This window comes from Gavialis gangeticus, unplaced genomic scaffold (assembly GCF_001723915.1).
Source record: "Gavialis gangeticus isolate Ggan-Ray unplaced genomic scaffold, GavGan_comp1, whole genome shotgun sequence".
NCBI classification, from domain to species: Eukaryota; Metazoa; Chordata; order Crocodylia; family Gavialidae; genus Gavialis; species Gavialis gangeticus.
The window spans coordinates 3,938,473-3,963,323 of NW_017729019.1; the positions used below are offsets into that span (position 1 = coordinate 3,938,473).

General features: G+C 50.6%; 2 protein-coding genes across 4 annotated transcripts in view; one reads left to right on the plus strand and one right to left on the minus strand.

Moving 5' to 3' along the window:
• Window positions 1-5,661: 5,661 nt before the first annotated feature.
• On the minus strand, window positions 5,662-24,712 carry PSRC1 (proline and serine rich coiled-coil 1). 2 transcript variants are annotated; one of them, XM_019513845.1, is made up of 8 exons: window positions 24,636-24,712; window positions 14,674-14,736; window positions 13,626-13,683; window positions 11,849-12,428; window positions 10,829-10,982; window positions 9,157-9,429; window positions 6,650-6,740; window positions 5,662-6,487 (listed from the first exon to the last, which is right to left on the minus strand). In XM_019513845.1, the coding sequence occupies exons 2-8, from the start codon at window positions 14,708-14,710 to the stop codon at window positions 6,484-6,486; spliced, it is 1,197 nt and encodes a 398-aa protein (XP_019369390.1). In that variant the 5' UTR covers window positions 14,711-14,736; window positions 24,636-24,712; the 3' UTR covers window positions 5,662-6,483. The 2 variants fall into 2 exon arrangements, with proteins under 2 accessions (XP_019369390.1, XP_019369391.1); XM_019513846.1 differs by lacking the exon at window positions 5,662-6,487 and having other exon boundaries at window positions 6,646-6,740.
• The window catches only part of PPIL1 (peptidylprolyl isomerase like 1), an 11,383-nt gene continuing 6,957 nt past the window's right edge, over window positions 20,426-24,851 (plus strand). The window contains exon 1 of one of the 2 annotated variants that reach the window (XM_019513848.1): window positions 20,426-20,450. Coding sequence is in view for 1 of the 2 variants with exons in the window: in XM_019513847.1 (XP_019369392.1) it covers window positions 24,785-24,840 (56 nt within the window). In the remaining variant the exon portion in view is untranslated. Of the gene's footprint in view, window positions 20,451-24,731; window positions 24,841-24,851 lie in introns of those variants that run through there. The other variant, XM_019513847.1, reaches the window with a different exon arrangement.

Below are 24,851 nucleotides of genomic sequence, written 5' to 3' on the forward strand. Positions count from 1 at the left end.
TTTTTTTTTTTTTTTTTTTTTTTTAATTTAAAAGAAAACAGAACCAGCTGCATTTCATAGGGGAATGTAGAGCGCTCCAGGGCAGAGGGAGCAGGATGGGGGCAGGTGGTGACTTGCACTCAGGCCAAGGGGACCAGCTGGGACAAGCGATCTGATGAGTGTTCAGAGCAGAGGTGCTCGGTCCACTCTGAAAATTGGCTGCCACACAACAGGCGGGCAAACCCACCACCTCCAGAAAGCTTGGCCACTGCCTCCAACCCTGTTGTGGCCTCTGGGTAAAGTACAGTTTTTAACCCTTTCTTGGAATTTCCCTCTTTGTTTTTAAGCTGCAGTTGGGACGCGATTGTTCTCTGTGTAAGGATCACTCCTCTGGCATCGGCACTAGGCCAAGCTGTCACTGCCCGAGGTGTGAGCAGGGTGCGGGACAAGTGTCAGAAGGTGCCAGTCATGCCTTCCTTTGCTGGATGCTGCATTTGAAGGCCTTTCGTGGTGTCCATTTCAGAACAGGTGTGTGGTCACCAGATGCCTGCCATCTCCCTCTGGAAGGCAGGAGGCAGCAGGGGCTCGTCTTTTCCTGGAAGTGTCAGGCTTATTTAGGGGCTTGAACACAGGAGACCGCCTAAACCCAGTGTAGAGTCAGAGCAAAATGCCCAGGGTCATGGTTTGTGGTCTGGGCAGAGGGTTCAGAAAGCTGTAAAGAATATGTTAAAGCTACTCCTGCAGCTGAGAGTTGTCGTGGCAAAGCAGCTCTGGCGTCTTGCTGTGCTTCCACGGAGATGAGTTCAGGCCTTGTGCCAAAAGCTGCCCCCAGTTGACCCAGCTGAAAATGGCAACCTGGTCACTTGGGTTAGGGAGTCAAAAGCGACCAGATGTGCTGTTAGCCACAACACGTCCTTGAGTGTCTTTAGCTACAGACGGTAGCCAGAAGGGCTATTCTGCTCAGGCAGACCAGTCTCCCTTTGGTTTCGCCTGTAGACAGGGTAAGGACAGCAGTACAGGCTGTTGGCACGATATATAAGCAACCTTTTAACTCCAGTGGCTGCTTACCCATTTAGAGACAGCACCTGGGTAGAAAATGGACCATCCAAGCCCTGTGTAAGGCCCAAGAGCTTTATGGACCGCAGATCCCATGCTCTGCGCTGGGGACACTTCATTCTTATCTGAGATGCATGTTGTGGGTATGGAGCCAAGCGTCCCAATAACAGATCAGAGGGGTGGTAGAAGTCAGGCCCCTCCTTGCACTGCCAGTGTTGTCTCCCTCAGTGTCCCCATCCCGCCTTGCCTTGGGAAGCTGCAGCTTGCTCATCCCCCCAGTTGCTCTGTAAGGATCCATCTGTGTGTAGTTTATGGTCTATTTGCCTGTTAAAAGCAGCACTCGCAGGAAATCAGGGATTCCTGATGTGTATCCTCAGAGGTAGCCTGGATAAAGGCAAACCAGGACCAGGCTCCTATTGGATCCAACAAGTTACAGACCATGTCCTGCAAATCTTGAACAAAGCATAAGCGAACACAGGCAGTAGGAAATTAGCTGCATGACAGCTGGCATAAGAAGGTTTGTTCCATGGGGGACAGGGGGGCTGGGGTGACTGACACCTGCCAAGACCTGGTATGTCCACGTGGAGCAAGAAAAAGGCCAGCTGTCCACCAGCTGAAGGCCTGGCTTTTGCTGTCCATGTGCTGAGGCTGATTTCCCCACTTACTAATTGAGGAACTTCTTGAAAACCTGTGCTGGTGAGGAGAGGCTGCAGCGACGGAGTGGCTAAGGTGGGTGTCTTGTTACAGCTGGCTAAGGCATGAGTCCAAGTCCTGCTCTGGACTCATACCAGTGGGGTGGGGAGCGGGGGCACAAGATGGCCCAGCATAAATGGGCACCTGGTCATTTGATCAGAGTCAGAGGCAGCCACGTCACTCCCCTGTGTGCCATTAGCGCACCCAAGCTGGCATGCCAGTACATCTTAACCAGGCTCTCTCCTGGCTCAGGTAGCCCTCAACTGACTGATGGGCATTTGCTGAAGTGCTCAGCCTTGTTCTGCTTCCAGTTGGGTCAGTGGATGCATTTGAGCTTCCTGGTGAGAGCAGATCACAGTAGGCCCAAATGCCATGCATTAAAGACCCCTCTTTACTGTTGTCTGCAAAGCCCTCGGGGCTGAACTATATTCTCCCAAGAATCCAGCAGCAGCTGCTCACGTGAGGCCAAATTCTGGGAAGGCAGCATGCAGGGAGACCTGCTAATGGATCTCTCCACCAGGGCTTGAGGAGGAAGACTCTGGCAACAATTCCCCCAAAGGGTTAAAAACAGTGGGTTAGTCTGTTGTTTTATTACTGCTGACTTGACTTTTTTAATTAAAAAGAAAATCAATAAAAGATTCTGGCTCTTCCCTGGTGCCAATGGTTGAATTGTACTGCTAGGCCAACCACGTAGATACAGTAGGGTTCTCTCCCCAAGTAAATAATAAAGACCTAGTTCTTTTTGGGTGGCCCCTGTCCCGTGCTGTCCACGAGCTGTCACATGTTAAAGAGAAGGGGCTGGCCACTGGCAGGGGAACTCAAATGCTGACATTGCAGCATAAGCATAGGGTTGTAGAGCAGAGGCAGCAGAACAGGAAGGGTGTCCAAGAGTCTGGGTTTGGGCCTCACACTAGACTCAAGCCAAAAGCTGTCCCCAGTTCCCTGACCCGTTTACAAGTAGGTTGACTCAAAAGGCACTGGATGCAATGACAACCATTTCAGTCCTCTGTGCGCCATCAGCTGTACAAACTGGTGTGACTTTGCCCACCTAAGCCAGCAGGCCAGGGTGGTTTTCAGCCCACCCTTTGTAGGACAGGCAGTTCAGACTCCTCCTGGCTTCTGTTCCAGCTCTGCTCGTTGCGTAACCTGGGAGAAAGTCCCAAATAGTGTGGCCCTTTCCATACCAGGGAAGGACAGTGTACCCCCGCTGCCCATCTCCAAAGCAAGCCACTTACTTCCTACTTTGTAGGCTGATGGAGCATTTAGAATGAGCTTGGAGGCTGGCCCTACAAACCAGAGGGCTGAAATCCAGGGCCAACAGATGCAATGCAGAGCACTTACAGCCACCAGCATGAGGGTTTCATGTTGGGAGCTGGGGGCAACAGGCGTTGCTTAAGGGGCTTTAAAACACCTGCCGAGACTAGAGAGCTGTCCCTGCATTGCCAAGAGGGGAAGGAACTTGCGTGAGACAGATGCAGCTCTTGGCCTGTTCCTCTCTGCTACACCCTTCAGAGCAAGCAGGCAGTGTGAAGAGAACTTCACTTGGCACCCGGTGTGTTTAGCAACACCCCAGAATGAGGCTCATTGCTGGAGTGGGACCAACTCCTTACACCTGCGTACAACTCTAGAGACCCAATTCACTGGCATGCATCAGGTATGACATTGGTGGGTTACAATGTGTCTTGAAAAGGAGCTCTAGGTAAACCCAGAAGGTCCCAGAGCTGCCTGGTTTTGGATGGATCCCTGCTGTGTGGCAACTCCAGTCTCCCTGTTGTGATCAAACCTGCAATGGTGTCAGAATGGTGAATTTTGTAACAGTGATGTCTACACACTTAGTAAAGGACAGAGGCAGTAGCCAACTCAGCCGACCAGAACTACAATTCAGCCTTCACCAACAGAGCCTGGAGGCTGCATGCCCCATCCCAGCACCCAGAGCTGAGCAGCCCGCTTGAGTCTAGCATCTCAATCCCCATTTCCCTGTAGGCTTGCACAAGGAGACCAATAAATGCAGACTTCACTTACAAGTTACATGTATTAAAAAAAAAGGACAGAGAGTCTAGTACAGAGATGAACAGTCATAAAAGGCTCAGTGCTTTCAGTGTTCAAGAAACGAGTACAAAAATAATTCATCTTTTAAAGAGTTTGCTACAGTGTAAGGTCCTTTATAGCTTGGTTATATCAAGCCCCAGAGAGGCTGAATGTACAAGTATTTCATAGTGTTAGACCAGGGGTATTTAACCCCTAGCCTGTGGGCCAGATCTGGCCTGTGGCACTGTGATATCCAGCGCACAGGGCTCCCCAGGGATTTGAAAATCTGGCGGTGGGGAAATAGTAGCACCACACCCAGCTGCCAAATTTACAAACCCACAAGGAGCCCCAGCCTGTGTACTGACTTGGGCACCTGATCCCAGTGTGCTGGGCTGGGCAGGGGTGGTGCTGGGCCCTGCTTCCAGCATGCAGGGGCAGGAAGGGGTTACTCTAGACTTTGCAGCACCAGGTCCTGGTCTGAGCCCAGCTGCAAAGCAGCATGACAAAGGATTCAGTAAAATACGGGATTATAACATCTCCCCCCCTTCCCAATCACCTATAATGGAAACAAACTAAAGCTGCCTTAAAGAAACACGGCCAAGCTAGTGGCTGTGCTATTAGCACCACTTTTGATTATCAGAAAGAAGAAAGCATATTTTGCACATGTGGGCTCTTGACTTTGTGTCTCCTTCAGCAGGAAACCAGACCAGTTTGTTTGAAAATTAGCTTCACTTCACACACCCCAAGTTCTGCCAAGTTTCAACATTCTCAATCTAGAGAAAGTAGAATTGAACTTGCAGGAAAGGACATGATTCCCCAGTGCACATAAACTGGCATCTAACTACTACTGTTGACAGGGAAACACCAGCAGAAGATCTTGCCTGATAACTTTCACTATTGTATTGGGGGAGGGGGTGGTGTAGGTGTTTTAACCTGAAAACCCATTTTGAATTCCCTTTTCAGAAAACCCATTCTGAAGCCCACCAATGCAATGCCGCAGCTGGCAAAGCAAACAAAACTCTGGCTTGCATCTACTAATCCATCTCAAGCAAGACCCAGGAAGTAATTCTCCTGCTTTACTTGGCCTTGGTGAGGCCACAGCTGGAGTACTGCATCCAGTTCTGGGCTCTACACTTTAGAAAAGATGTGGAGAAGCTTGAAAGAGTCCAGAGGAGAGCCACATGCATTATCAGAGGACAATAGAGCAGGCCTTATGAGAAGACCGAGAGCCAGGAGACTCTTCAGCCTGGAAAAGCGTAGGCTCAGGTGTGACTTGGTGGCAACCTATAAATATATAAGGGGTGTATGTCACACCCCTGGGAGAACATCTCTTCACTAGGGCACCCCAAGGGAAGACAAGGTCCAATGGTCACAAACTCCTGGAAGACTGTTTTAGGCTGGACATAAGGAAAAACTTCTTTACTGTCCAAGTCCCCAGGGCCTGGAATAGACTCCTCCCGGAGGTGGTGCAAGTCACCCTTCTGGACTCTTTCAAGAAACACTTGGATGCTTATTTTGCTGGGATCATTTGACCCCAGCTGACTTCCTGCCCTTTGGGCAGGGGGCTGGACCCAATGATCGTGTGAGGTCCTTTCCAGCCCTAATGTCTATGAAATCTATGAATTCTGTTAGCTTTGGTAAAATACAGGACTATTGTGAAGTAAGATTTTGCCACGCTAACATGAGACCCGATTCTCACTTATGTAATAGAAGTGTAAAGGAGCTGCGTGGAGTGATGTAGTGGGTGCGTCTACACGAGATGCTTAATGCAAAGAAGACTAATTCTAGTGCGCATTACCATGATGGACAAAGCCCATGCTAATGTGCAGTAGATTTAGTCTAATGTGCAGTAGCATCACAAAAAAACCATTTATCTGTGCTAATATGCAGTAGTACCACTTGTTAGTACCTGTCATTACAGCGCATTAATGAATGTGCAGACGCACCGTATTTTACAAATTAATGGGAACATGCACAATCAGGTGATTGTGCACACCCTCTGGGACAGCCCCAGGTCCGAAGACCTATGCCACATGTTCAATTTAAGGCGCCATACAAACCAGCCACAAAGATGTTCTATAATATGTGGAACATCTTTGTGACTGGTTTGTCATTTTATGGCGCCATATATTGGCTGAACTTATGGCATGCTACAATTTATGACATGATTTAACATGTTATTTGTTCCATAAATGTGCTGTGTGCCAGGGCCCAAAGTCTAATGAGGGAGCCTGGTACACAGAGGGGGGGCATGAGGCTCTGCAGAATCAGAAGACCTCAGATTTTGATTTTATGCTGAAAGGTTAAAATGATTTGTGGGAAATGACCCCATTTCCCAACTGACAGTCCTGCTAACAGATGAGTGTTTAGCAATGTAGCTGCAAGATGAGATCTGGCTAGGAGGGGAAGTTCCAGCAGTCGGCTCTAATCAGACAAGAAATAAACTCAGTGTTTGTTTTCCTTTTGGAATTCCTCCTTCCTCCTCAATATAGAAATCAAAGTAGAAGTAATCAGTAGAAACCTGGGCATATTCATTTCAGGTTCCTGGTTCTTAAAGCTGATAGGTGCAGGTTGCCAGCCCAGCAGCTGGCAGCACAGAGATGGTAAGTGCTCCTGTTGGAGGCACTGAGCAGAGGGGCATAGGATCAGAATGCTCCTGCCCCAGGAAAAAGGACTTGAGTCTTAGAGGTTTTGTGGTTCAAGCTGTGTTCTCCCAGCCTAGTGATGTTACCTTAAACAGAAAGAAAAGTGAGATATGTTCACACCAAGTTAACATTTACATTGAACAGCATCCCACTGCTGTCCAGCATGGAAGGAAGGAATGGGTGGGTGGCTTCAAGTAAAGACTCCATGCCAAAGTCATGCCCTGGAGAGAAGAATGGTAAAACTTTACCTTGGGCGGCTGGCTACAGTCACCTTCTTAGGTGGCTCTAGCTTGCTGCCACGGAGAGCACCTTGAGGGGTTGTCCGCTGGGTTACAGAGGCTGGGGAAGGAAAGGAAAGATCAGCATGACCCACAGCCTCATCAAGCCAAGCACCTAGCACACAAGCAATACAAGGATACTGTGATATGGCTGCCCATAACACCAGCCCCCTGGACTTGATGACCTGCCCTGTGCCCCAGGGACCCTGGACACCTGTGTATTCTGCCTGGCACATTGACCTGCCAAATCCTCTTGTTCACAGCTTGACCCTACAGAAAATTCCCCATCAGTAGCACTGAGCCTAGGGTAGAGCATGGGGAATGATCTTCCATACAACTGGTTTCTGACAGAAGTTTGGGTTTTCTGCTAAATGAAATCCTTGGTGCAAAGCACCTGCTTCAAAGATTGTTTGATTTTTCCTTAAATGCCTGAAAGCTGAAACATTTCAATTTCAACATGCCCCCGCTATGCCTCACGCCCCATTCTCCTCTGTGGGTGGGTTCCCCTGCGGACATTCACCTTCCACAAGACACCATGGCCTTTGCTGTATCACCCCTCCTTGCCAAGAAGGAAGAGCAGGATGCAGCACAGGAGATGTAGGCCAATGGTAAGCTCCCTCCCAGCCCTCTCGTGTCTATTAATCAATATTATCCCCAGAGTTCAAGTGAGGAACTGAGGCATGGGGGAGAAGGGAAGAGAGGATGTGACTGGCCCAAGGGCACATACTGAACCAGCGTCAGACCCATCTCCACTGCCTGTGAACCTCACTGCTCTAGTGCCCCAATTCAAGTGTCTAATAGAGACCAATTCACAGCAGGCACTGGTATCAGAGAGGCAGTGCCAGGGCCTAGCATCAAGGGGAAGCAAGAGCAGTAAGGGACTTGGCAGTGACTAGCAGATAGAGGAACTGCTTGAAGACAGAGAGGCAGCTCTCAGGAGCAAGGGCCAGAGCGTTGAAGATGCTGGGGTTAGAGCTGCCGCCTTAGATTGTGTTAAAGATGCAGACAGGTGCTTCCATTGTGAACATGGCGCAAGGCATGGAGCAAGGGGGAAGAGCCTACGGCAGGATCCCAGGACAAAGCTGTAGCCCCTGGATCGTAGCTATCAGCCCTCATTGTTCAAACCCTGGAAAGTCATCCAGGATTTGAAGAGACAGAGAGGTCCCAGGAGAGAAGGGTAGTGTAGGAAGCTACCCTAGCCCCTGCTGCTGAGAGAATAAGAAGCTCCCTTTGCATTAGAGGGCTGCAACATAATAGGCAACTAAAGTAGGAACAGCTGCAGGAAAGTAAGCAGCCAGAAGCTAAAGATAGGAGCTCCAAGGCAGTGAGGGACTAAAAAGCTAGCTGCATGGCCATAAGCATGAAGGGCAGAGCTCCAAGCGGGTAAGAAGGCAATGACTGCAGCTTAGTTGCTCAAACTGCAGCACAAGAGCAACTACTCATTAAGTAAAAGGGAAGAGCCCTGTGGAGGGTCAGTGGAGAATATGCCCAGAAAGGGTGGAGCTCAGGGGAGCATAAACCTTGGCTCCTAAGCCAGAGTAGTCAGTTCGGCCCTGATCCTTGCTGTGAGAAGAGCTAGAAACACAAACTGCTAGAGAGTGGCACAGAGGCAAGCTCAGGTATCTGGGAAAGCTGGAGGGAGGATTACTGAATGGAGGGTAGGAGTTTGCAAGGTCCCGGAGAAAGAAAGGAAGAAGTGATTTGTGTCTCTTTTTACAAACTTAGACAATTTGGAAGTTTGGGTATGGCTACAGGGGTGGTGGAAACAGCACACAGGGTGCTTGGGGACACTCTGTACCATAAGGGGCTGAGGCCTAGAGAGCCGTGTAAAACCTAGTGGACTGTGTGGGCTAAAGCAGTGTGATTTACGCTGGGAGCAAAAGCGCAGCCCTGTGAGGGTCAGGGACCCTGTGGGCTGAAGGTGGTATAGGGCCAGAGTGCCCAGTGAAGGCATTTACAGCAAGACCTGCAAGGCATAGGTGTGGCTATGCAGGAGCTTGTAGGGCCCCGGTAAGGGCCTGCAGGGCTACAACTGGTATCACAGGCAGTGCCAGGGCCTAGTGCCAAGGGGAAGTGGAACAGAGGGCTATCAAAGGCCTGGAGCCTGAAATAGTGTGCCACTTCTGCCTGGTACTAAGGGGAAGAGGAGGGGTTCTGCTCAGGACAGGGAATAGAGCCTGATGAGGAGCAGGAGCAGGTAAAGCGCCCAAAGCTTACTGGTCTCTGAGGGCAGTATCCCTAATTGTATCACTTTGCCATCAAGGTGTGGCAGATGAGACCTCAGGGTGATACCCTGGGAGGCAGGAGTGGGGTAGAACAGGACAGGTGAGGTCACTGGGGGTGCTACTGCCACCTACACACCTGCATCCTATTACAGGTGGCTCATGCAGCCCAACACTGGAGCCTTCAGCTCACGAGCCTGAGCTGTTGCCCCTCCAAGAAATCCACATGCTTTGGCTCCCAAAACCACTTCTCACCTCGCTGTCCAGATGCACTGGGCCTCAGGAGCCCCTTTGCCCCAGCAGACCCCTGGCCCAGGAGCTGTGGCTGGCTGGATTTCCTTGGCACTGCAGCCTGGCTCAGGGAAATAACTCGGCTGGCTGGTTTGGGAACAGCGGTGGGCACTGGGAGGCGGCTGGCAGGGATGGGGATGGCTGTGCTCCTAGCCCGTGCCTGGCAGGTGGATGTTGCGGTGGGTCTGGAGCTGGTTGGGAGCTGGGAGGAGTTGTCCCCACAGGGCTTAGCTGGACCTGAATGCAGAAAGAGAAGGGGGTGAGCTTGAAGGGATGGATGTGACATTTGGATTCACTCAGGCTTCCCACCAGCTTGTCTCCCTTTTGGGGGAGCACCTGCCCTTCCCTTAGTCACTTGTACCAACTCACACTTAAAGCATATGAGTCCTCCCCTTAGCAATTACAGTCCCTGACCCTCCACGCCTTTCCCCTGGCACTTATCTCCCCTGGCCAAAGAGAGCACAGCCACACTGCTCGCTGCCCAATGGGCTGAAGTAGGAAAGGCTTTTTGTACTGATTCCCTTGAGATGAGCCTTATTCCCTTAAGACCACATTATTTTGCTTCCAGTTCAGTGGCTGACTCCTGTTGCTCAGGTTCTAGCTTAGCGGCTCATCTCACAAAAGACTGTAGCCACTGTTAAGGAGCTCCTTCCCATCTGCTGGAGCAGTGCTCTACGCACAAGCAGAGGCAGCCACAGTCTGTAGCACTGACACCTGGGAGCTCAATGATTCCCTGGTGGTCAAGTGCCTGGTGCTGCTGCTAACTGCAGAGCTCTGCCTCCAGCTCTATCCAGAACTGGATAATTGAGGCAGATGGAAGGACTTGATCCTCGGGCTGGAAACACACAGCTGGTCCACAAAAATTGGAGGACATGTTTTTGGTCTTGGAGCAATTGCTGTCTCTATGTTGGCTGTACTGGTTGGGAGCTGAATACAGCACAGCCCACAGCCTTGGCCATCATGCCCTAGAATCCCACTTCCGCATTGGGAGGGTGGATTTTTTCCAAGCAATAAAAGCCCATTCTTTCTCCCCACCAAATGAAGGCTCTTCCCCAAGCTGGACACTAGATGGAGCTTGATCCCTGCTGGATGGGAAAGGCTTACATGCATGGAGATGCCACAGCAGTGATGGGGAATTACAAACGAGCCACCCATCTCAGTGCAGCGCTTGGTGGAAGCTCACCGAGGCAGTGCGTATGCTGCGCTGTCTTCACCCTCGCCTCTCCCAGGAGCGCTGGAGCTGCTGAACCTAAGCCAGTCTGTAGGGGTGCAAGGGAGGCTTCACTCCACCCTGCCCCCAACACCATCAGTATGCTAAGGTGCTGGGGAGCAATCTTTAGCAGGCATGCCACAAATTAAGCCCTGTGTCCTTTGAGTGCCTCTGATCCCGTCTCTGCTCAGTCTGTTGCTCTGCTTTCTGCCCCCTGCCTGATCTGCCACCATGTTCCTTGCTCCCTCCCTCATCTGCCACATATTACATGCAAAGGCTGCCCAGGCCACTTGTGCTACTCAATGCTAGGGGATGCAGAACGTGCCCCTGCAGCTCACTGGGGGTGCAGAGAGCAGAATCTGCCCTGCTCAGGAGGCAGACCATTTCTCCCTACCCTGTGGAGCCTGGCCTTGGAAGCCTGGTTACCTGTATTAACAATTTGCAGGGACTCTGCTTTCCCTCGGGGTGAGGAAAGCTCCTGCTTGAGACGGGGCTGCGTGGGCGACGACCTGGGTCCTCTTGCTTCTTTCACTCTTACTGAAGGCGATGTGCGTCTATTGGGGTTGTCCTGGAAGCTCAGCTAATGCAGCGAGAAGGGGTAAAGTGAGGTCAGCCTATAACTGGACCAAATGAAATGGGAGTTTGCTCCTCAGGCTTTGCTCATTTAAATGATTCAAGCAGATATGCTGCCAGTGGCTTCAAAGGCCTGCTCTGTGGCAGGCTCTGTTGGGCTCCATGTCCTCACTTTTAAGCCTTGGGGCAGCTGGAGTTGAACATTTGGGTGTATTTGAGCTTCCAGATTTCACCAAGAGGAGAGAATTCACACAAAGAGAATGGATTCCTCTCTCTGAGGGAGGGGAACTGTGAACAAATATTTTGCACTCTGCAAAGTGGCTAAGTCATGGTTTGAAAATCCATTCAGTGACCCACCCCTGGCAGACGGACTGTGCTGGGCCAAAAGTCAATGGTTCAGGCAGAATTCAGGCCTTCTTTTCTTAAGTCAGAGTTTCTTGCTCATACAGCTGTGAGGATGAAGCACCTGGAGGCTGCCCCATCTACCTGAGGCTGCAGCCAGGCTGTGCTGCTGCACAGAGCTCTTTCCCAAGCAACCGCACTTTGAAATGAGAAGCTGCTGGCTGGTTTTGCAGTTGCAAGAGGAAAGTGTGTGCAGCCGAAAGCTGATGGGCACCAGGTCCATTCCACACTAAAGGAGCTCTGAGCAACAGCAGGGAGGCACTGGCCGTACTTGCTGGGGAGCTAAGGAAAGCGAGGGGAGCAGCAGCTTGGTGGTAAGGTGGGGAGAGAAGTTCTGCTTTCCAGAAGGGAAAAGGGAAGGGGCTGGTTTCCAAATTAAGCCACCATTTGCCTGCACTAAGATGAGGGAGAGCAATTAGCAGGCCTAGAGACCGGTACCCCAGCAACATCCCCTCCCAGTGGCTAATCTACCTGCTTACTGCCGGCCAGTCTTTGTGGGGGCTGCACCTTGCTGGGGGTCGATTCCTTCCGGGGCCTTTCACCCCCAGCCAGGCGGCTGCCCGCTCTGTGTCGGAGCCGGGCGTGAGCTGGTGCCACGGCGGTGCGGGGAGAAGGGCTCTTCCCTTTTGAGAGGAGCGTCCCCAGCTCCACTGTTGGCAGCAGCGCCCTGACAGGACTGTTCTTCACCACGAAGGTCTCGCGCCGGGGGCTTCTGGGACTCTCCCGCTCCTTGGACAAGAACCTGATGGGGGCTCGGGGCTCCCCGCCAAGGCTCATCTCCGTCTCCTCCCGGGGTGAGGCACGGGCATTCTCCTTCGGCAGGTGGCACCTCTCCAGCTGCGTGGCCAGCCAGTTGGCCTCCTTCACAATCTCCTCCAACTTCTCAGGGCTCAATGGGCTCCAGTTTACCTGGTGCTCTCTTCTGGGGCCAATGCCCTCCTCCTTCACGACATTCGGGTCAATTCTTTGCGCCACGAATCTTTCAACCTGCTGGACAGGTCCGGCAAAGACTTCCTCCTTTTCCTCTGCACCAAGGCATTCTTCCTCCCTGCTGCAGGGGTGAGACCCAAATGTTACCAGCACCTGGGTGAAGGGGACAGTCCCCATCCTCCAGCACACAAATCTGCAAGGTTTATTCTGCAGGCAGGAGCAGGAAGGTATTTTATACCTTTCTGGATGCTACTTGGTTACAGCCCAGCCGAGTGCCAATTGGAGCTAGTTATAACCTGCCTGACTCCCCTCCACAGGTTTAAAATGCCTGCTGGGACCTGATGTGTCCTTTGGCTCCCATACACGCATCTGATCTGACAGGTGTTATAGGCCTGCCTGCAGCAACCGATCAGATTCAGGACTTGAAGACCTGATCCTGAGCCCAGGCTCTGAAGTCACTTTACTAATAACATGACTGGTTCTCATGAAGAGAAGTGGTTTGTATTTATGCTGGCAGGATCAGGCACCATGAGCAGGGATTAGCAACCTGTAGCCTGTCAGTTGGCTCCAGTCCACAAAGATTTGCCATCTTACCAGCAAAGGTGGGGTGGCAGGAGCTATCAGGTGGGAGGGCGAGGGAGGCAGCAGATTGTGGCTCTGCCCTGGCTCTGGACCATGCAGTCACCACTGCAAGATCCTGGCTCTGGCGCAGCTCCCCGCCCAGCTGCCCACCCTGCCAGTGCTGCTGGGGCCAGGCTCCACAGAAACCCTGGCCTCACGGTCCTGCTACGCCTGGGGCCTCCATGGAAACTGGCTCCAGGGACGTGGGCAGAGGCTGCTAGGAAACGGAGTCCACCGTGGGCCTAATCTGGCCAGTGGGCTGGACTCTGCCAGCCCCTGCTCTACACCCATTTCATGAGATAAAGCCTGGGGACTCTCTTTTCAGGGGGGAGGAGGAATGGGAGGGGGCTAAACGTATATTAAAGCAACCCAAACCCAGTGAACTGTCTCCTCCTGATCCTGTAGAGCCCAAGCCAGAGTTCCCCTTCCCCTCCAGCCCCTGGGAGAACAGAGCCAGAGTAACACAAAGCTAATGTGGAACATGTTTGAACGCCCATTAGTCAATCCGGTTTCCTGGCACTTCTTGGCATAAGCACAAACATGGGAGGACTTTCATGTGTGCAAGGAGCAAAAGAAAAAGCAGTAGGTGAAAAGGATCCTGGGGTAGATCCTCAACTGGCTCAAATCAGCAGTTCTATTGGCTGCAATGAGGCCAGGTCAGTTTACACCAGCTGAGGATGTGGCCCATCCGTCTTACCTGTCAGAAGGGGAGAGCTGACCAAAGTCAAATTTCTCATCAGTTATAAACTGTATCTCTGTAAAGAAACGGGATGCCATTACTTGTGCTGGAATTGATCCGGTGCCCCCGTCTTGCTGTCTGGGTGCCTTTCATGGCTCGTGAGGCAGTATTCTAGCAAAGCCGGCGCACAGCCCACCACGTTACACTATCGAGTGCCTCAAGAATTCAATAATTCAGCCTCCCGATCCAGCTGTATTACCAACTTGCAGATGGAGGATTAAGGAAAGGAGAGATTTGACAGCCTTGGGACTAGATTCTCCAATAGTATGGATGAGTGTAACAACATTGACTTCAGTGGAGTTGCGTTGATATACATTGGCTAAGGATTTGCACCCGGTTTCTGGAAGGGCTGAGCAGACACAAGTCCACTTAAAGGAAAGGTGATCTGTAGGTCTACTAGGCAACTGGGTTAAAAGCAGGAGGGGCCTGTTGTTCTCCTTTTCTGGTGATCTGGTATTCTCTCTTCCCTGCGGGGGCATGGGTGTCTAAAAGCCCCATAAGTAGCCTAAATTACCCTTAACATACACAGCTTAGCTGCATAGGTGCTCTCTACCTGTCTAATGGGAAAACTGAATTTGGGTCCAGGGTCCATCTACAGACAGGTGCATTTTAATCACAGCTGCTCGTATCTTTCGTTGTCTATTTGCCCTCCTCATACCCCCAGTTTGGCCCTAAGCATTGCAGATGGCACATGTACATGAGTACTGTAGGCTGCCCTTCCTGAAGGGGAACATGACCTGCTCTGTGTGGTGAGAAGGGAAAATGGTGATGAGGATTTCCAAGGCATGCATGTAGCTTGAGTTAGCTGGTGTTTAGGTGGTTAGCAGGTGGTTAAAACTAATTCAGGCAGACTCAGCATCCCCAACTTAATGGCACAAAGAAAGCTCCAGGGTTTGGTTCTCAGAATGGAACAAAATGGAGTAAATGCAGAAGAGATTTCTTGTTTCCACACGCAGTGCCAAGCATAAATCAGTGCAAAACGCACAACCTCATTTGAATCCCTTACCTTCCTGTCTGGACGTCTCCATCTTCTCAGGAAGCATCACAGTGAAAACAGGCCAGGATTAATCTAAAAGCAAAATGCAGGGAAGTGTTAATTAAATCAATGCTCTTGCCCCAAGCAGATGGCAAAGATCTTTTTTTGTACTGTCACAGCTGATCCAAACCAAGAACAAGCCTATCCTTATAGGTGTTAGTTACTCGGCTAACTGTATTCCCAACTCCTCCTGCTGTTCGAACACTGCCTCCTTACAGCTGGTCTGTCATCTCCTCCCTGGGAAGAGAACACATGATTCCCCCAGTCCCAGACTGGTACTAGATGGCAGCTGCTTGAGTTTTCACTGTGATCACCTGAGTTGGCAGGACTTAAGCTCAGACTGAAATGCTGAGCCCTCTGGGCAACAACCATGGTAATCCACTATGAAACGGTGGATTCCCCTGGATCAGGGAAAGTCCCATTCCTTCCGCCTCCTGCAAAGAACTGATCTATATCAACCTGCTTGCCAAGATGGCTACTGAGAGTAGCTCAGCCCAGCCCCACAACTCCCTCTTAGAGTGGCTTTTTGGGCTCATCCTCACTGCAATGTTAGTTCATTTGGGTGCCTATACAACAGTCACTGCTATACCTGCAGCTCACGTAGATACATACAGGATACCTTTAACCTACTAGCTCAGATACCAGGAGCTGCGTAGCTGCAGCAGTGCGGGACCGCTGCAGATTAAGTGCCAAAAACTTGCCCTGCTTCTCAGGGCCTTTTGCAGCTATGTGCCACAAGGCTATATTGCCAGTGATATCTGAGCTGCCCGATTTCAAACCAGCCTGGGGATGAGCTGCAGTCACCGCCATAATGATGGTGTAGACAGACCAATGGTTCTCAACTTTTTTAGGCTCAAAACACCTCAACTCAAGGCACCCCTCAGAACCTGCTCTTTGCTTTCACTCACTTTTTGACTATGGAAAAATTACAGAGCAATGTTTTTTGTTGTTTCATAGATTGTAAGGCTGGAAGGGGCCTTGGGAGATCATCGGGCCCAGCCCCCTGCACCAAGCAGGAAAGACAACTGGGGTCAGATCACCCCAGCAAGGCAAGCTAACTGTCCAGTTTCCTCTTGAAGATTTCTAGGGTAGATGATTGCACCATCTCTGGAGGGAGCCTATTCCACAGTCTGGACACCCTGACTGTGAAGAAGTTTTTCCTAAGTTGAGCCTGATTCGATCTTCCAGGAGTTTGTGGCCATTACTCCTAGTTTTCCTCTCAGGTGCCCTGGGGAACAGTTGCTCACCGAGCCCTTGATGTACTCCCCTGGTGTAGTGGTAAGCTAGTACCAGGTCCCCTCTCAGCCTTCTTTTCTTCAGGTTGAAGAGTCCCAGATCCCTCAGCCTTTCCTCACATGACTTGCCATGATAATACGGGTGGCTCTTTGGACTCTCTCAAGCTTGTCCACGTCCTTGTTAAAGTGTGGTGCCCAGAACTGGACGCAGTACTCCAGCTGTGGTCTCACTAGTGTGGGTCGAGTGAAAGAGTCACCTCCTTGCCTTTGCTGGAGATGCATCGATTGATGCATGCTGGAGTATTATTTGCCCTACTGGCTACAGCATCGCACTGCTGGCTCATATTCACACTGTGGTCCATTATTACCCCCAGGTCCCTTTCATTCATGGTGCTGGTCAGTTTGGCGCCACCAAGCCTGTAAGTGTGTTGGGGGTTGCTTGTCCCAAGATGGAGCACTTTACATTTCTCAAAGTGGAACTTCATCAGGTTCTGAACTCGCTATCCTGCCTAGGCCACCTGTATCTGTAGCTTATCTTCAAGCATTACCATGCTTCCCCATAACTTAGTGTCATCTGTGAACTTGGCCAGTGAGCTCTTCACCCCCACATCCAAATTGTTAATAAAGATGTTGAAAAGTACTGAACTGAACACTGCAGGACACCCTTGCCCACTTCTTGCCAGGATGACACGGGTCTGTTCACTACGACTCTCTGGGTCCTATGCTGCAGCTAGTTTTTTACCCACCTGACTGTCTTGGAGTTAAGCCCATAATCCTCCAGTTTTCTTGGGAGGACATCATGGGATACTAGATCAAAGGCCTTTTGGAAACAGGTCAGAATGTTTTTAACACTGTGGATTCCTATTTGGGATCTCCGGGTTTCTCTCACGTATCGTGTTTGCAGACCTAGGATTGGTAAAAGTGTGTGGTATCCTTGAAAGGATCTCAAGGTACACCGATGTGCTGCAGCCCCTTGGTGCAGATGCACCCCAAACCATGTTCAAATGCAGGTCCCTTGCTTGAGGTAAGTGCTGCTTTGGGCTGGCCGGCTCATTGGGATAGGAGTGTGCAACTTGAACACTGCTGATGCTCAGTCTGGTAGGGCGGGGGGGATGCAGAAGGATGAAAGACAATTGCTCCTCAACTGCTAACCATGCTGCAAACCCCACATGGAAGGCAAATACATGCTCCCGGTGTGTGGTTGCTCCCCCTTCAGATCACCTAACTCCAACTCCAAGGCAAGGCCTTGAATCAGCTTTAATCAGTGTAGAAAAGCTCTTTAACCCCCCCTTCTTTTTTAAATTTCTAGTTCCCAGCCTAGCAACACAAGCATAATGGAGACAAGGATCCAAGATCTCTGAAGCTAACATTTCACTCCCACTATCTTCCTAGTGTGTATTCAGATGCACTTAGTGGGGAAGCCATTGTGTTGAGTTCCTATACTGCTTCCATTAAATTCAAGCACTGTACGTGCTTTATAAACATCCCACTGACCCCAATAAAAGTTGGATTAAGGTGTTCCCCTGGGAAGTCCTGCAAGCTAATGTAGAATAATTTCCTCTTCTAGAGTAGGTCACAGTGTTTCCATTACTATTGCATATCAATATTCATAGCTAACATGTAGCAATTGCTATGGCATTTCTAGCCTTATTTCCTGTCCGCTCTACTTCTTGTGTAACAATTTAAAAAGTGGTGGCAATTATCAAAATGAGAAGGCAGGGACTACGCTGCGTGTAAGAACTCTCCAAGTCTGCTGGCAGAGAGCTGCTAAGACCCCATGATGCCATTAAGAACTGCTGTAGGTTAATGGGCACTAGCAAATTCATGATGGAGCTTTACGGGAATTTTCTTGCTGACTGTTGTCATAAGAAAAGGAGCATCAGTAAGAGTGAACAAACCTTGGCTTTTCTCCTTTTTTTCCCCCAATTTGTACATCTGAGTTTCACTTTTTCTCCTCTCCCCTGCTACTTGAAGGGAAAAAGAGTGACACAGGAGGGCAGCAGTCACTGAGTAGTTGGAGCAGAGCTAGGTGCAAGACACTAAGCGGTGGAGGCAGCAGAAACACAGATAACTATGTGGGAGCAAGTTGCACTGCAACAGGGCAAAGCTCTGGATGGGTAGTTAAGTAGGTGCAAGAGGAGCAAGTAGATTAAGGCTAAGGAGAAACCAGGGTTGGGAAACACATGACCTGAAGGGGCATGCTCGTGGAGTATGTAAGCTCAGCCCCCAAACCAAAGCAAGCAGTCTGGTCCCAGCTGCTGGGGATGTTGCTCCTGAAAGCAGACTGCTAGATAGAAGGCTGTGCACCCTGGAGGCTAGGGGAAGACCCAGCTGGTAAGTGAAATGTTTGCAGCACTGTAGAGACCTGAGGTGGGGGTTTGAGCTCTAAGTTAGAGACTGGTGGGTCTGTCCTTATGTTTAACTGTGAAGTTGGGGTGCCCCAGGAAGGGTGCTGTCAAAGTGGGTGCCAGGGAGCCACCCTGCGTTGTGGGACTGCAGTCCTAGGGCGCAGGCCAGGGAGGCAGGGTCAGAGGGACCAGTGCAGTGGCTGAAAACCTAGAGGGGTAGGAGCCCTGAAGAACACGGAGAAAGATCTGCAAAGTGTGGTTGTGTGTATGGGTGCAGCTGGAGGCCACGATTATTTCCCTTATGGTGATTTGTTTCCTGAGGCATGAATAGTGCCAGGAGGGCCATGATTTAGTGCCCTAAGGCAAAACTTGTGCCACAAACGCAGGAGTCGGACGGAGGGTAAACTGAAGCTCACTGCAGGGCCCTGAGGCAGCTTTCCTAAGTACTATGATGCATCTCTATCAAGGTGAGGCAGAAAGTTGAGGGTGGGGGCGGTACCTGAGACACTACAAGGTGCCACAGCCACTCTCTGGGCCAGTCCTGCTACACCGGCACCTGGTAGATGTTTAGTCATGCGAGGAATTTTACATCTGTGATTGATCAGACTGCCCTGCACGCGTAGGTGCAGCAGCATAGCCTCAGTCAGTCGGTGTCTCCTGGACGGGACTGGAGAAGGATTCTGCGGCAACGATAGTTAAAGAAAAATCATCTTTAAAATATTGTTTGGTTGGAAAGCCTCAAGGACGTGCACTCAATTCAATACAGGACTAGCACCTCCCGGTTCATTTAACTTTCTCTCTATTTAAAAAAAAAAGTTGATTAGATTTCAACTTGACAATGTCCCTCTAAACAGAAAAACGAAAAGCTGGGCTCAATGGGGAGTTTTGTGGGACAGCATGATGAATGGAAAGGAGCTGTAAATCTGGATGTTTGGCTTCCATCCCCAGCTCTGCTCCCACCTTGCTGCCTGACCTTGGGTAAGCCACTGCACCTCCCTGTGCCTCAGTTTCTCTGCAAAAAAGAGGATAGCTTCCAGGAAACTGAAGAACTGAACTGGTAAGTGCAAAGGGCTTTGAGAGCCTCAGATTAAAAGGCAAAGCTGCAAGGTCTCAAAAGGTCAAACCTCTCAAGCCAAGCTTCTAGGTAACTTTGTTTTTCATAAGTCAGACCCAAAATAGTTGCAGGCTTCCATGCATCGGTGCCATCCAGTCAACACGCCTGTGCTCAAGCTGGAAAAAGAGCCCAGGAGTTCTGATTTGCAACAGCCCCCAACTCTTACTTTTGAAGGCCCCCCCACACTGACTTGCTTGACAAGAAGTGTCAGTTGCTGACTGCCATGCAGAATTTACAGAGAAAGTGGTGAGCATAGCTGCAAGTGCTACCTTGGCTCTGCAAATCAAGCTGTTTCCTTTCGTCCTTGTTCACCCTCCTGATAAAGATCCTGCAGCAGGGACTTAGCTGCTCCTTCGGCCAAAAATGCTGGCTGGACTCCTCCTCTATCAGTGCACTTTGCAGAGCTAAGTGGGGTTCTTTTCTTGGGACTGCATATGATACACGAAGTTGTAGGAACTAAATGGATGGAGTTAAAAGGGTCTGTTTTCAGATTAACCACTTTTCTGGCCATTAAGAACTATTTCTTTGACATTCAAACCCTAATGGCCATAGCAGCTGTAGCAACGATATGTGAAAGGGAGGGAAAAGGAATCATAGTCTATCTTACTTTGGTTTGGTAAAGTATTTACACAATACTCACTAGTTTTTAAGAGCTATAATTTCCACTCAGCCTCTAGACCTACTGTATCTGCTCTTTGAAAGCTTTCTACAAGAATTACATGCAGTCTCATACAAAAAGAAATCGTTCACTTCTGTGCTTTCAAGGAGAAAGAAGCTCTGACATCCCCCGTCTTGTCAAGAATGATATGAAACAGCTTGTAGCAGGGCACCTGCCATGCCTGCCACTTTAAGGTTTCAAGTTGGCAGTGGAGCATCCCGCAGGTGGGTGCTAGCCTCAAGGCTAGCACGTGACCCCAAGAGGGCCCTGGGATTGGCTAAGGGGGCAGAGCAGTCTCCTTTTTAACCCAGGCCTTCAGCAAGAAGCAGTAGTCTGAGCTAAGTAGGCCAAGGGGCAACATCAGGCTGAGCTGCTTCTGGAATATCTTGGAGGTAAGGGCAGGAGCTATGGGGATGGCAGGAGACTCCTGGTCCTGGGTATGCCCTGAAACTGCACCCTGCCAAGGAAGGGCGGCCTAGTGGGACTCCCTGTGGCAGGGGAGTCCCCAAGAAATGCTAGGCCATTTGCTTCCCCGGTGAAAGGTGAGGAGGGGTGCTTGAAAACCCCAGCCACTGCCTGAGGGCAGGTTACAATACTAGAGGAGAGTGGGGCCAGGCAAGCGCAGCATTGGGACTGCCTGTGCCCAGTGTAGGGGGCCAGGCATGGCAGCAGCCACCTGAGCCCCATAGGGTGGAAGACCCCAGTGAGGGGGCAGAGAGTGTGGCCCTAGGAGGGGGGCAGAAGGCCCAGAGAAAGGGCTGAGTGATAGCGAAGTGGCACAGAGGAGGGGCAGAAGGCCCAGTGGAGTGGTCAGTATATAAATGGCCCAGTTGAGGGTGGTAAAGATGAGTGGCCCTAATGAGGGGCAGAATTACTGAATTGGGAATAGGGAAATACTGCATGTGATAATATAGAAAGATGAGATGTGAGAATCAATATCAGTGAGGCATGGGACATGTGTAAGGAGAGGCTGGAGCATGTATCAAGTCCCTTGGCATCAGGAAAGAGAGCAACGGGAAGCCTCCTGCCTTAGAAACAGCAACCTTATTTCCATCAAGGTGTGGCAGGCGAGTGAGACGGAGGTTTAGCCTTGAACTGGCAGGTGGCTGGCACTGAGACCCAACCCTAAAGGCCAGTCTGTTGCACAGCTCTTCCCTAACTTCTCTAACTGGCTTTCTGTTCTTTCCTGCTACTTCTCTTGCTACATCTTTCTGCACAAGAGCCAGCTTAAGTCTTTGACAGGTGAGGGATTCCCTCTAAGAAGGGATAAAACACTTATGTTTCCCCTGGGCAAGAAGTACCACTTTCATGTGCTTATTAATCCCTCTTCCGTTATTTGCTATACCTCCTTGGACTAGCTTTATTTCCAACATCTTTAGTCAGCTCTCTGTCACTTGTAATTGTGCAGAAGGAGCAGCTCTCTTCTGGACAGTCCATACAAGAGGCAGCTATTTTGTATGACTCAGAGCAGAATGGAAAACACTCTTTCTTCTCTTTCACCAGAGTAGAGACTTGAGAATTGACCTAACTTAGAGTCTACGAATTTAACCTTATCATGTAAGAAAAATCTGTCTTGGCCTTTTTTAAAACTATCAAAATATCACTGTTTTAATTGAAAATAAATATAGATAACAACTAGAAGCACAGCTTCTTTTCTCTGGCTCCACAACAGACCATTTCTGTGACCTTGGGAGGTCACTACTTCTCTGCCTACTTTTTTTGGTGTTGCAAGACCAAATTTAATAATGTATGCAGGGTGCTTTGAGATCTTGAGATGGACAGTATAGAAGAACAACACATTCTTCTTCTGGTCTTAGTAAGTTCATTTTTTTTTTTTTTCTCTTTCCCAATCAAATGCTACCTTGTCAATTTGCCAGGAGATCAGTGCTTATGGACTGCATAAAATAAGGGGTAAGATGACCCCATCTCCTACGAATATTGTTGTACAACCTGCAGAAGCTAGAGGCTATAATACTTGAATTCAAGTTAAGCAGCCTAAAGAGAACAGTAGCCAAGGACTACAAAATGTTTTAGCATATTCTGGCTGCCAACACTATAGGAGAAAAGCATACATCTCAGCAAAAAGGCTAAATTCCTAGGTTTATGGCAGGGACCTCATAAGGACATCTAGTCAAGCCTCCTGCTCAAGGCAGGATTGTCCCTGACTAAACCATCCCAGCCAAGTGTCTGTTCAACCAGGTCTTGAAAAGTTCCAGGGAGGGAGAATCCACAACTGCTCTAGGTGCCTGGCCCAATACTTGACCACCCACACAGGAGGAACTTTCTGACTAACCTGCAACTAAACTTCCTCTGCTGCAGCTTGAGCCTATTGCTTCCAGTTCTGCCCCCTACGGCCACAAAGAAAAGCCAATCTATATTCTCTCCAGATTTGCCCTCTGACTAGTTGCAAACGGTTATCCAATCCCCACCGGTCTTCTCTTCTCCAGACTATGTAACCAAAGCTCCTTTAGCCTTTTCTCATAAGTCATGCTTCCCAGGCTCTAATAACTCTTCACTCCTCTCTGGACTCTTTCCGAGCTGTAGACATCTTTCTTGAAGTGAGGGGCCCCAAACTTGAGAACAGCCCCCCAGGGAAGACCTCACCAATGCTGAACAGAGTGGATGAATTGCTTCCTTTGACTTGCAAGTGACTCCAGTTCATATAATCCAGTTGGCTTTCTTTTTTGTTACAAGAGCACACTGTTGGCTGATATTCAGCTTATGGCTTACTGTAACCCCTAGGTCCTTCTGCAGTGCTGCAGCCTAGCCAGTCACTCCCCAGTCTATATTTTGTGCAGGTGATTTATTCTACCCCAAGTGAAGGACCCTGAACTTTGTCTTTGCTGAATTTTGTCTGACTCCAGTCTATCCTGCTCACTTTGGATCCTAGCCTACCCTCCAGAGGGCCTGCAACTCTGCCCAAGTATCAAGGTCAGCTGGATTGGGCTGCAATTCCCCAGTTCCTCCTCCTTCCTCTTCTTAAAGATGGGCACTATATTTGTCCTCTTTCCAATCATCTGGGACCTCGCCCAACCTCCATGCGGTCTCAGAGGATAGCCAATGGCGTTGAAGTTACCTCGGCTAATTCCTCCACTATGCTAGGGTGCATCCTTATCTCGTGTCTCTAATTCCTTACCTGTTCTACCATTACCTTAGGCTGCCTGACTCCTTCCTTTTATCTTTGCTGCCAACTCTGCTTGTCATCTGGTAGCTGCCTCTATTTGTGAAGACTAAAGTAGAGAAGGTATTAAATACTTCAGCCTTTTCCACATCCTGCATAACTAGGTTGCCTTCTGTATTCTGTAAGGGACCTACAGTTTCTTTGATCTTCCTCTTGACATACTTGCAGAATCCCTTTTTATTGCCTCTTATGTCCCTCGCCAGCTGCTTCTCAAATCATGCCTTGGCTTTCCTAATTTTCTGCTCATGCAATACTCTTCTACCCTTCCCTAGTATTATGATCAAGCCTCCTTTTTTTTTTTTTTCTCCACCCCCCCCCTTGTTTCAAGTGGCTGAAAAGGTTACTGTCTAGCCAGACTGGTTTCCTGTTGGCTTTCCCAATCTGCCATTAAATAAGGGGTGTGCATCAGGACCTGGGGGAACATCTGTTCACCAGAGCGCCCCAAGGGATAGCAAGGACCAACAGTCATAAACTCCTTCAAGACCATTTTAGACTGGACACAAGCAACAATGTCCACGCCCCCAAGACCTGGAACACACTCCCTCCAGAAGCGGTGCAGGCACCTACTCTGGACTCATTCAAGAAACGTTTGGGTGCTTACCTTCCTGGGGTCCTTTGACCCTAGCTGACTTCCTGCCCCTGCGGCAGGGGGCTGGACTTGATGATCTTCAAGGTCCCTTCCAGCCCAGACAGCATGCTGCTGTGCCCTTTAAAAGGGGCTCCTTGAAGTACAGCCAGTTGGACTTGCCTCCTAAAGGATCCTGCCCGCCAGGTCCCCCAAGTCTGCTGAAATCTGCTTTTCCTGAAGTCCAGCATCTTCCTCCTGCCGTCTCCCTCCCTGAACAATCTCATTTCACAGTTGCCATCGCCCACGTTTCCCTTCTCAACCCTCCTCCCTGGCTGTGAGCAGCAAGGCGGGAAGAGCCCCCCTTAGTTGGCCTCTCCCCTGTCTAGACTAGAGCAATCAAGAAGTTACTCCAGGCTGCTGCCCGCTCCAAGACCCTGCTGGGCTGCTTCCTGCCCAGCTCTGCCCCCTCCCCACGGCTGCCCTGACGGCTCGAGGCCCCACGGGACCCAGGTCTGCGCTTCAGAGGCTCCCGCTGCCTGCTTACGGACTGTCCCGTCCTCCTTGTCTTTGGGGGGCTTCTAGCAGCCTCTGGATAAGGGGCAAAGTGGGGGGAGCTGTCACACGCCTGCTCCTGGGACGGGCCCTGCTGCTTCGATCCTCCACCAGGGCAGGAGCTCGAGTCCGGGGTCCGCTCGTCCCCGTTGTAAACGAAGAGGCCGCGGCTCTGGCAGGGGCCCAGGGGAAGAGTCCCCTGTGCTGGGCAGCAAGGCCTTGGAGCTGCCCGCACGGGGACAGCCGGTCCCTCGTCCCCCCCCGGGCCCCGCTCACCAGCTCCGCGCGCTCCGGTCAGGCCAGGCCCAGCGTGGGGGGCGCGGTCGCATTCGAATTCTCCCTCTGTTGCGTCACAATAGCCGCGCGGCCGCGGGGCGCGCTGATTGGCCCGCCCCGCCCCGGTCCCGGAAGCACGCGGCGGCGGGATGGCGGCGGTGCCCCCCGACTCGTGGCAGCCGCCGGCTGTCTCCTTGGAGACCACGTACGAGGGAG

Bases quoted from the DNA above. Each gene is read 5' to 3' on its own strand.
- PSRC1 (XM_019513845.1), bottom strand. From the start codon at position 14,710: ATGCTTCCTGAGAAGATGGAGACGTCCAGACAGGAAG. The intron at 12,429-13,625 runs GTAAGACGGATG...TCACCCCTGCAG, and splicing joins CAGCTCTCCCCTTCTGACAG to CAGGGAGGAAGAATGCCTTG. The intron at 9,430-10,828 runs GTAACCAGGCTT...TTCTGCATTCAG, and splicing joins CCTGCAAATTGTTAATACAG to GTCCAGCTAAGCCCTGTGGG.